This window comes from Panthera uncia (genome assembly GCF_023721935.1).
Source record: "Panthera uncia isolate 11264 chromosome D3 unlocalized genomic scaffold, Puncia_PCG_1.0 HiC_scaffold_8, whole genome shotgun sequence".
NCBI lineage: Eukaryota > Metazoa > Chordata > Mammalia > Carnivora > Felidae > Panthera > Panthera uncia.
Genome location: NW_026057586.1, coordinates 26,981,142 through 26,993,714, shown reverse-complemented (window position 1 = coordinate 26,993,714; position 12,573 = coordinate 26,981,142). Strand labels below are relative to the sequence as shown.

General features: G+C 36.4%; 1 protein-coding gene and 1 pseudogene across 13 annotated transcripts in view; one reads left to right on the top strand and one right to left on the bottom strand.

Moving 5' to 3' along the window:
* The window catches only part of PIAS2 (protein inhibitor of activated STAT 2), a 104,009-nt gene that overhangs the window by 11,804 nt on the left and 79,632 nt on the right, over positions 1–12,573 (bottom strand). For 9 of the 13 annotated variants that reach the window (XM_049620128.1, XM_049620126.1, XM_049620124.1 and 6 more), the window contains 3 exons: positions 11,311–11,482; positions 4,793–4,932; positions 20–57 (listed from right to left, as the gene is read on the bottom strand). In XM_049620128.1, coding sequence (XP_049476085.1) covers positions 20–57; positions 4,793–4,932; positions 11,311–11,482 — 350 coding nt within the window. Of the gene's footprint in view, positions 1–19; positions 58–2,642; positions 2,870–4,792; positions 4,933–11,310; positions 11,483–12,573 lie in introns of those variants that run through there. The other 4 variants (XM_049620137.1, XM_049620135.1, XM_049620136.1 and 1 more) reach the window with 2 other exon arrangements.
* Positions 5,704–6,600, top strand: LOC125914636 (40S ribosomal protein S25-like; annotated as a pseudogene).

The following is a 12,573-nucleotide window of genomic DNA, read 5'->3' as shown; positions in this document are numbered from 1 at the left end:
TTAAATTCAGGATACATACCTGGGGATCAACTGGAATAAGGGAAAGAAAATCCAAACCTAAAACAAAAATGTTTTGTTAATAGTTGTCTCATAGTTTGGAGACAAGAATTATTTCCCCAAATCATTTTGTATTTATCATGAGTCATACAACATTTGGGGTAAGTGCTTACCATTCTGCCACAGAGAAGTTCAATACCATGATCAGTGAGATTTAGATGCATAAAACCCCAAAATGAACATATTCCCTCACAAAACAACTGGAAAAACCACCACCCAGAGACTTAAAGGGAGCAGTCCAAAAACTGCCAGAGGAGGACTAGTCAAAGTCAACTTTTCCCCTTCATCATTTAATAGAATGAGAAGCAATAAAAATGATGAGAGAATGATCTGGATTCGGACTATTAAAAAAAAAAAAAAACCATACTTAGGCTCTTAAAAGATACTTCACATTTATTTTTTTAGAAATACACCAACCACATTGAGCTTCAACTAAAGTAGCACTTCTTAAACAGAGATCCGTTTCATGGATTGCTCTCTGTCACTCTGTCCCCACATCAAGAGTAGTACACAGTTCAGTGCTCTGCACAAAGCAAGCACCTGGTTAACTGCTGCTCGCTAACAAGCCAAATGTTAGGGTTTACTGGTTTATAAGCTAATGCAGTTTTCTGAACCAAAGATCTGGGACTCTCCAATTAAGCTTTAGAAACAGGAATGTGGAAAAGGTTGCCCAGTAATACCATTTTAAAGTATTAAAATTATAACAATAAACAGTAAAAATTTTCAGATGTGAAAAGTCTAGCAATAAACTTCAAAGTCAGTTCCCCTAAACCTCCCTAAATTTCAAAACACTAAAAAAAAAAAAAAAAAAAAATCACATACTAGGTATAGGTCAGTGAGACAGGCCAATTTCTGGTTCAATTCTATGAATTTTTATATGCTAGCATTCAATGTCACCTCAAATATAACGATCATACAGAATACAAGTCTGATATTAGACTGTTACTCAAAATAGAAAATATCTGTGGAAATGATATTTAATATATTAAATAACCAATATGAATAATTTATAACTCTTTTAAAGTATATTTATTCCCTTATAATCTCTTAGGATATGATAAAAATGCTTATCAAGTGATACACGCTATAGCACCAATCATTTCAATGAAATCAGTTTCTAAAGCATCTTTAAAAACTGTTAATATGATTTTTCACTCCATATGCCTGTCACTAGCTATATGATACAATGGAATTTGAGCCAAAACTGGACAAAGGGGATCACAACGAACTTTTCCAACAACTTCCCCATTAAACTGATACTCACTAGATGACATCTCAATAAGCCAAGAGTTTCTTCACATTAATATTGTTCAGCAAATCCTGTGCTTCTGAAGAGAGTAACTCAAAATCTGTCTAGCCCTTATAGTACCTTTTGAATTTTATATAGTCAACATCTCATACTATTGACCAAGTCACAAAGACAGTTTATTGGCATGTCTTTTAATTGACTTAATTTTATTAATTTGGTTTTGCTTCAAATAGTGTAACATTTTTCTTTTTAAAATAGCTTCTGCTTTTTGTAGCTTACTTAATTTTATATGTTCAATCACTTTTAATGTCTGTTCAATCACTCAGTCCATTTGAATAACTTAAACCTTTCTCTTTTTTTTTTATAAAGCTAAAGGAAGGAAGTATTAATATCTCTTGCAATATTGTGTATTGGAGCCAAATCACTCAAAAATGCTCATTTTCTACATGTTTAAATATCCCCACTTCATAACCAATTGAGATAAATATACAGGCTTGATAGAGTCTTCAAACGGTTTGTGCAGCTCCAGCACTGGAGGCTGCCCGGCAAGGTGCAAAGATGCTTCACTTTTTCATTAGTTCAATTCTCAGCTCTTCAGATGTACTCTAATTGTCTTTGATGATCACTTCATGTGTGCCAGTCAATATATACCGATGAGAGATTTAAGACACTTGATCTGTATCTTTTGACACTTTATCCAAAGATAACTGAATATGGTGACTTATAAAATGCCGTAGTAAGACACCTAGAAATGTTTCTAAGTTTGGTTAAACTTGACTTTCTCCCTAGCATTACGCAGATGCTCTCTATACAAAATCCAACATTGTAATGAAATACTTTCACTGAAACCATTTTTTCTCAAACACTAACACTGAGGTTTGATGTGGTATTTCAGATATTATTCCTTCTGACAAAAAAACTTTAAACTATTATCAAAGTCCTGCATTTTACATATTAAGTATACTATTAAAACTCTTACACGAAATAGATGAGGTTTCATGAATACTGATTAAAACATTACTGCCTTGTTTTTGTAAGTTTAGTAAAATGCTGTTTTCTTATTTCACCGTAAGTTTCAATTGCAGTATGTTGTATTGATATGTTTTTACGCCCACCTACATATTTCACGGGTGAAAACGCTCAATTATTTTTAACTAAAAAGCAGATAGTGTTAAAAATTCAGATGGTACATTCTAAATGTTTTATTAACACTGATGAAATTGTAGTTTCTGGATTTTAAATGCTTCTTTAAGTGAAACTGACTCTACATGTCTTATTAATAACACCACATTTTCCTTACTTGAGCCATGAACTTTAACAAAACATTAAGTGTGTAAATGTTTAGCACTTTCCAATTTTAATGTACAACTTTTGAGCACCATTCACACCTGACAATATGGCACTAGCAATAATAAGGCAGTCATATTCTTTCTTGAAATAATCAAGCTGTTTTCCATTCCATAAATACAAATTTTTTGTTTTATTTTGTAATTCATTGTTGCACAGTATCAGATGATGATCCAAGCTGCAGTTCATTATTAATATCATTTCTTCTTTGTTCTCCTGCAGATTCAGAAGATTCATATTTATGATGTTTAAAAGGAATGTTAAGAAATGTATTAAAACTTTGTCATCTCTCCATTCTTGTTCTATTTAATATTTTATTATAAATTATTAAATTTATAAATATGAAAACTCTGCACAGTAGGACTAATTACATAAAAATTATGCACAAAAACTAAAATGAGCACTAACTACAGAAGAGCACATTAACAATAAAACAAAGGAAAAACTAAACTATTTAGATGTAGCAATTACTGCATAATTCATAGATGATGACAAACTGGTAATTCTTCTGAAGTACAACAGACCCTATTCTGTTCAATTTATCAAACGGTAAGAAAGCAGGTCAACGTTCTAATAAGCAGTGTCACCATCCTAGTTCACACTCGCTAAGGATCAGCCCTGCATATCAGTCTTAGTTCCTTAATACCAGCTTGGAACGTATTTTACAAAATACACAGTTAACATAACTTATTGCTTCTTACGCCTGCCTGCACTTGTTATAGTCTCCCCTTAGGCCCAAACTTTGAAATAATGTCAACTCTCCAAAATTAAAAATTCATCCAGACTCACGTAATTTGAAAACAAATGATCTGTAGATTGTGGCTGTTCTATTCCTAAATGGCCAGGGTCGCTTTCGTAAACAAAAAAGTTTTTTCAGGATTATTTGTGATTTCAAGGTCTTTAGGAAAACGAATCCTTCTGGAATGTTGGTTTGTAACACATATGAAGATGATACACACTCTTCAACCTCCTTTAAAACTAGCCACAGTTAAAGGAAAACTTGGCAGTTACGAACTAAGTATCTCTGAGTTTCCATCTGTCTTATGGACCATGAAACTGCCCCTGTACCTTAGAATCAAGCTTTGTATACAACAAATATTTTTTAATTGGTGCCCGCTGGACTTAACCAAGTTTTAAAATGCCAATTCCCCAAGTACATACGGAGTAAACATAGACAGTTAAGTAGGTTTTTTGAAATTTTTTGATAGATACTATTATTAGTCTATTCTTCTCCATTAAATTTTACTCAAACAATCTGAATAAATTTCAAGTGGCAAGATTACCCTGGGCCAGGTACCACAACTATCAACTGTTTCAACAACACAAATTTTGCCCAACAAAACATATGCTGTGCTTGAAATAAAGGCCTCATATAGAGGGATATGAAAAATAAATTGTAGGTCAAAAGTAACTTTACAAATCCAGAAAAGAAGATTATTAACAGGAAAAGAGAAGGGTATTCCACTAAAAGGTCCCTTCGGAAAGAAGGAAAGTCATGAATGTAAGAGGCACTGGCTTCAGATTGCTCCAATTTGATTGATCAAAAATGCCTACAAAAACAATGGCTATGGAGGGAAGAAAAGTGGGGGGTCTGTGGGGGAGTTCCAAATTTCATAATATGGCCTTGGTTCTAAGGTTATTCGAGCAGCCTTGACTTTTTCAAAAGATATCCCTAAATATTAAGCAGTGCTCTAAGGAAAGAGCTGGTAGATCCTATTTTTACAGAGCAAAAAAGCCTCACAGGGCAAAGCCACTGATAACGTTAACCCTGTGGTACACCAGTACGTTCTAAAGCTGTGATGGGCTACCGAGAAGATTATGAGAAAACACTCTACCGAACCTGCGAAGCTTCGATGACAAAGACGGTGTCTCCGAGTACAAATTCCTCATGAGGGAGAGCAACCCCTAAAGAAGTTTCCTACCGTCCTACTGGATTTCCTATCATCAGTAATCCACAGATTGCTCTGTAGTTAAAATGACAGGAATCGAATGTGATATATTAAAACAGATACGACTTTTATATGAAGGCTTCAAATTTCCTCAGTATTTCCGTTTAAATTGTAACACTACGTTCGCTCCCCAGATTTAGAGGAAAAACAAATAAAACTTGGTAGCAAAAGAAAACAACTCTTCACATACCTGGCAAATCTGATGACATGCTTGATATTGGCGTGTGGTGGAATGGTACTGAGTAGTCTGCTAATGAAGGCGGAATAGCAGCCGGATCAACCGAAGTCACACTGGGCACCCTTACAGAAGATGGCTGATACATGAGAACCCTGTTTTAAATAGCATGGGAAATTACAAACAATCTGGCTGTTAGTTCACAGGAGAGAAGGGCTGCACCACCGGGCATTCTCAGTCGTCAGCGCACTAAGTTTCAACACAACTACATGGCGGCTACTCACTACACAGTACTCCACTCTACTCTCCTCTTTCATAACAGTCTTCATTTTAACATGAACGTATGCTGGCTCTCAACAGCAGCTGTGACATAAGAGCAAGTTGGCATTAAAACATAGTGTGTGGTGCTGGAGGAATACATAAAACTTTCATCCGCAGAGAGAAATATATTTTACATATGCTTTTATGAATGTATGTGTAACATGGATGTGGATATTAGTAACTGAATCTAGAAAGAAACAGAGGGGCACCTGGGGGGCTCGGCCGGTTAAGTGACTCTTGATTTCAAGCTCAGGTCACGATCTCACAGGTCACAAGACCATGCACCACATCAGGCTCTGCGCTGACAGTGTGGAGCCTGCTTGGGATTCTCTGTCTCTCCCTCTCTCTCTGCGCCTCCCCTGCTTTCACTCACTCACTCTCTCTTGCTCTCAAAATAAATAAATGTTAAAAAAAAGAAAAAAGAAAAAGTTAGAAATAAACTGAGGCCTCCTAAGATTGGATTTAAATCACGGCACCTTTATAAGTAAAGCTATTTATTATATACAGTTCAACCAGAATTTCTTCCATTCTAACTTGAACTGTGTTAATTACTAGCAATCTTATCTGAGAATCACCTGAGGCAACATTGCCAATCCTAACGCCAGCCAACCTGCCGATAGGCAGCAATCAGAAATTAGAATAAGATGATTTCTCAAGACTTAATATAAAACATCCAGAAATAAAAATGTTAAGTTACTATGATATCATCTACTCTAAGAGGGTTTATAGACTTTGAAATTAACTAATCATGCTACTAAGAATACAAATTAAATACACTTTAAAAATACATTAACTGATTAATAGATACACACACACACACACACACACACACACAAATTACAGCTTTATAATTTCAAGAAGCAGTTTAGTTAATCATATTTTTTCTAATGCTCAGGAATAAAGAGATGATTTTGCATTCTTCTATTGAGCTTTCATTTTCTCTTAGCCCAGGTTAAACAATTAGAACCTTACAAGACAGTATAAGCAATGTGATGGACCCTATGGCTGATGGTGGCCATCCCTTCTGGCCATCATCCTGGTGAGGCTGCAGTGGTAGCAGCTACTCTCTGAGCTTCCTGATGCCACCCAAGGACGACAAGAAGAAAAACAGGCAGGCAAATCAGACAAGAAAGGCAAAAGACCCACTGAACCAATCTGGGGGCAAGACCAAAAAAGAAATAGTCCAAAGGCAAAGTTTGGGATCTCAGATCACTAACCTGGTCTTGTTTGACAAGGCCACACATGACAAACTCTGCAAGGAAGTTCCCATCTCTAACCCCAGCGGCTGTCTCTAAGAAATTGAAGATTTGCAATTCCCTGGCCAGGGCAGCCCCCTTCAGGAGCTCCTTAGTAAAGGACTCATTAAACTGTTTTCAAAACATAGAGTTCAAATGATTTACACCAGAAACACCAAGGGTGGAGATGCCTTGCTGCTAGTAAAGAGGTATAAATAGGTTCCACCAACTGTACATTTTGAAAAATACAACTTTATTATTAAAAAAAAAAAAAAAAAAAAAGGAGACGGGACAGAGACATAGGGACATTAATGCTGGCATCCCAAAGCACTGCCAATGAACTACTTACTATAAGCTTCATGAGAGAGGCACAGAATTATGTAGCTGGGAGGGACCATTACAAAAACGAAGCCAACAGAAACTTAGGACCATGGTCACAAAGCTAGACCAAGAGGACCGTGAGGACCTCTAGGCGTCCTTTCCTTTGGCTGGAACTCTTCTTGTCACTGCTCAGATTATTAAATACGAACGGTAAGAATTGATGACATGGTTTCATGACACTTTTCATACCCTAAACAACTGACAAAATATCTCATGACCTCAATTTAAACCTCAAACCATTTAAATAATCACAACCTATTTAGGCACTGGAGTCATTCTAAAACCAGTTTGCATGATGACACGAGGATCTTGTCCAGCTCTTACTCTACACTATCTGTCAAAAATATGGATGTCACTGGAAATGTGGAAAAGGAAGGCATCTTCAGAGTACATATATGGCTATGTTGACAACTGTGTTATTCTCAGAATAATGAATAAATAACACAGGTCAGAGTTCCGAAGTCTTAAAAGTGGATCCACCGGGAACAATACACTTGAGACAATTAACAGAAGCCTGCCATTTCAAACACATTTTCCAGAGGTAGATGAAGATGGAAGTCATCATCCAAACAGCAACCTGCCTAACTTAGAATCAGAAGGCTTCCTGGTCTCCACTGTTACCTAGAGACCTAAAATCACAACCAGGAGGTGAACAATATTAGAAAAGGCAGATTCTCTGGAGGGGGAAAGAACAAACTGGGGATGAGATCAAATAAGTTATGTTGTATTAAAACACATCTTTTCCTAGAAGTTTGAAAACAGTGGTCCTCTACAGGGATGAAAAGTACAACAAGTAATCACCAAAAGCGTTTTCAAATTACACATGATCCTACCATCAACATGGGAATACGTATCTGAAACAGGGGGCAGAGGGGGTAAAAAGGAAAGAGACTGGCGTGCTCATGCTGAGGAGGGGATTAAAAGAGTGGCTCTGATTATTCTATCTCATAGTATTAATATCTTAATCGTATTTTTTAAATGTAAGAGATAAGCTTTTGAAGACAGACACCCACCCCCCCCCAAAACACACACACATGCATGTCTGTGCCTACCTTCCTCCTGCTCCCCCTTCTCTTTCTTTCATATCTCATACTGAAAGTGTCTTTTGTCTTGACCCTGAACTGAACCCTGAACTTGAATCAGATTTATAGGCGACAATAACAAAACTCCTTTCCTCCAAGCCCCATTACTTACACCTGTACAGTCAAGTCAGTGTCCCAACTCACTATCATCACAGTAACATCTAATTATTGCATAGGTTCTGACCTCATAACATGAAACTTTAAATGATTAAGTAACTACTCCTTGTTTCTCCAATACAAAACGCTGACTGTCACAATATGTGAAAATGTCAAAATCCAATGAAGGTACAAATTATTAGATCAACATCTAAAACCTCAGCAAACATCTGAAAAACTAATGTAGATTAATTTCTATTAGCTGAACTTTGTAACCATTAACACAAATTCAATTTTTATAGAATGGGTAAATTAGCCATTTGTTACCATTATCAAATTATGTACTGGTAGCAGATTATGGTTTTAATCAGAATATTCACAAAGACAACATTCAGAAAGGTAAAGGATTCTAATGTCTATGCAAAAAATAGATGCATTTATAAAAATGGAATAACAGAGACCATGGAGAAATGTAAATGGCTATATCTGACGGAACTGTGGGTATAAAAATGTGATGCTATAAAGTAATAAGAAAAATTTAAAGTTTGTAACATGTTACTGCCTCCTCATGGAATTGGCAAATACATACACAGGCATATGTATACATTAGGTACATATGCCTAATGTATACATATGCCTGTGTATGTATCTGCTTGAAATTTTTGTAGCTTTACCTATAACATCACAGCACAAAGATAAACTGCTGGAACATTGCTGGACACCAAATAGTATTCTACAATGTGCACTGGATCATAGAATTCATCATAGTTGGCCCACATTTAGATGTCCGAAAATGAGTTAACAGTTCAATACCTTGAATATTTATCCATAAACCTGAAATTCCCTGTATGTTCCCAATTTATCATACAAGCATAAAAAAGACTCAATTTTGCTACCAATTGCTAATGAGTCTTAATCCACAGAAATACATATTTATCTCTATTCAAGAGTCCATTTCTGTCTTTAGAATACCTTATTAATGACAAAGCAATCATTCATTGGCTCAGAGAATGTGGTAGGGATACGATATTTAAAATTATCTTTCCATGTACAAAAATATCAGAGGTTTCTCTAAGTCTTAGGTTAAGGTGTCGGTCTCTTCTGATTGGTACTGTATGATGCATTTAAGGACTACAATAGGTACATAAGGAAAGAGGCTAAAAGGATTCCCGTCAAAATGTTAACACAGGTTATGTCTAGGTGGAATGCATTCTACTTCTTGATGCACTGTGAAATTGTTCTTAAGAGTAATTTTTACTAAAACAGTACCTCCTAAAAAATAACTGCTCAGACCTCTGGGATTTAACTGAAGGCAAGTTTTTCCTGCTTTCTTATTCTCTATTCTTTCTCATTTGCTTACTATCACTGGCCAAGAAGTCATATGATAAACTTCTACAGCAATGGAAAACCATGAAAATGTTGGATGCTGAGCCACAAGACAGAATATGGAAAGGAAGACCAGGAACAAAACCAGAAAAGCATTAAGAGTTGGAAAGGATTACAGAGGTGACCTAATCAGAGCATAAGTCTGGATCCATGATACCCGCTGGGACAGGTGGCATCCACTCTACCTCGACAGAGAAGATGTGATTTTAGTATAAAACATCAACTTTCCTAGTGTTCAGCTCCTATGGAAAGTCTTTCCATGTTATCTTTTCCTCCAATGGACTTAGATCTCCCAAATATTGTAACAAAGAATAAACTTAATCCTCTTCATCAACGATTCCCTTTTAAGAATTACAAGATATTCGCACATTCACATATTCTCTTGTCCTGGTTTAACAACTTCGGTCCGAAGACCCATCCATCCATCATGTTACAATCTGCACAATTTACCAGCCTGTTCTCATCTCCTGATGATCAACACGGACTAAGATGGTATTAAGTGAAAATAACTTAGACATAAACAGAATAAAACTAGCATGGGTATATATCCTGGACACTATGCTTCTTTCATTAACGTAGCCTAAGAATAAATCAGCTCCAGAGTGGTAAACCTTTCAAACCATTGTGAATTCTAACATTTCAAAGAGTTCCTATCAGGAATGGCTACTGATGAACTAAATACCTTTCCAGAATCCACTAAGATGACTTCACAGTCATCCTTATGACAAGATTCATTTTATCAATGTATTTCCTAATAATAAAGCATTCCTGAAGGTACCCTACTTTGTCCTAAGGATGGATATTGTTTGAATATACAATTAAATGATTTCCTAAGATTGAACTGAGAACTCTCATGGAGTTTTCTAATATGAGCCAGCTTCATTCTGTACGGTATTTAATGTACAAATCTCATTTGGGTACTAGGAATTATGTTGATTTCATGGAACGAGCTGGGTAGCTGCAACTCACAGACTTTTTAAAGCAAAATGCAGAGAAGTCCATTTATATAAAATGTCTAGAACAGGCAAATTCATACAGATGGAAAGAAGATCAACAATTGCCTAGTTTAGGGGTATGAATGGGGATTAACTGCAAATGAACAAGAGAGAAGTTAACTAGGTGTTGGAAATATTCTACAACGGAATTATGATGATGACTGGACAACTGAATTTATTAGAATCAATGAACTGGGCAACTTAATAGTTAAGATGGGACATTTTTATGGTATATAAGTAACGACCCAATAAAGCCACTAGAAAAAGTAAGTGCACTGAGAGGCCCAAAGGACAAGACTGGCACACCCAAGTCTGAAACAATATGTTCAAGGAATGTCAAGGGAACCCTCTGCTACTTTCTTGCAGGTTCCAAAATTTTTTAGAAGCACCTATTGCTAAGTATTCAGACCTGTCACTATACAGGACAGTAACAGCTTCTACCAGATGAATCATAAAAACTACATGCTAGAATGCATTTACTTGCCCATAGTTTGCCCTGGAGAGGATGAAAAGGGAAGGCAATCAATTTAACTCTTTCCTTATCTTACTGAAACCTGAAAATAATTTTATGAGGTAGGCATCATTTAACCCCATTTTACAGAACACAAAAAAGAGGCTCAAACAAGTATTTCATCCAAGATCACAGGACGAGTATGCAATGGTGTCAAAATTGGAATCCACACTTGTTAGATTCCCAATTCCACACTCCATTTTACACCAGGCTTCCTCATGTTGTTCTGTGACGCCAAATATACTCCTTACAAATTGGTTCAAGAAAATGACAAAAAGGATCAAATATGAAATAAATACTTAGACATGAGAAGACCTGAACTCTCACTTCCCAAAGATGTAAATAATTTCATCAAAATTTTCTTTCCTTTAAACAATGTGCTCTCTTGAAAAGATTTCAACTGAACAAAGGCAAATTAAAAGAGCCTTCTACGGTTATGCAACTCTCAAAGAGACATTTACAAACCTATACCAAGAACAGTTAGTTCCAAGTGTAATAAACAATAGTGAACTATAAATTAACAAACCCTTTGGTTGGGCTGCTTTGTGTTTCTGACATAAAGATGCATTTCCTTTTGGCAGGAGGGTCTTCCTCTTCATCAGAAGAGCTTTCTATAGTCAAGTCAATAACATCCACTTTCTTCTTGCTTGTCTCATTGGCTACAGTCACTGAACAAGGCTTACTGAGGACACTTGAACCTGATGTAGGGAAGAGAAGGAAAAGAAAAAAAAAAAAAATCAAAGGTGCAATACACATCCAGGAGAATATACAGCCAGTAAAAAGCCACATACTCTGCTCTATGGATGGAGACTAACTCCTTAACTCTGGACATCTATCTATAAAATGACTGCTCACCTGGGAGAAAAGGTGAGAGCTCTATGCCCTGCCAGACAGTCAAAACCTCCTTTGCACAGCATGCTCTTAGCTATCTCCCCAGTACTGCCAAAAAATCTGTTCAGATCCTGCTGCTCAAGCTGTCTCCCCAGGTAAGCAATCATTTTACAGACAGCCTGGGGTTAGGGGTCCAATCTCCAGTCACAGACAAAAGTATGTGGCTTCACTAGCTGTGTATTCTCATAGACGTGTGGCAGTGTTGAGTCAGAATCAGGCACTTCCATTACAGCAAAGCAGTACCCATGTCAAAGCATGTATAGGCCCCTCTCTGTAAGCCAAAACTGGATAAAAATGTTCACCTCGATGAACTGAAAAAACTCCAAACCTCTCATTTAAGTTATTCAGATATTTGAAGCTCTTCTTATCAACCATCTACTGATCACTTAGGTTCTCCTTTCTGCCCACATATACCTACCATATGTTAACTCACCATTTCACAGAAATTACATTATGCCCTATAATCTGTTTAACAGAAAACTAAGGCTGGCTGATAGTGGAAAAGCAGCAGCTACTACTCAACTAAATCACTATTCTTCTCAAAGATGAGGGAAACCTTGATCATTCTACCTACAGGTTCGGTAACAATCAAGGAGAATGATTTCTTTTTTTTTTTAAATAGGCTCCATGCCCAATGGGGGCTTAAACTCATGACTCTAAGATCAAGAGTCCCATGTTTTACCAACTGAGCTACCCAGGTGCCCCAAAAGAATGACTAATAGTGACATAAAATAGTGACTTTTACTTTTTACTCTGAATACTCACTATTCATTATATTGTTAGAATGTCAAATATAATCAACACAAAACTCAAATGCAGTGAGTGGACATGGTCAGATAAGAAGAAACATACAGTTCACCTATGGGTTCAATTATTATAACTGTCCCTTAGTTTCCCC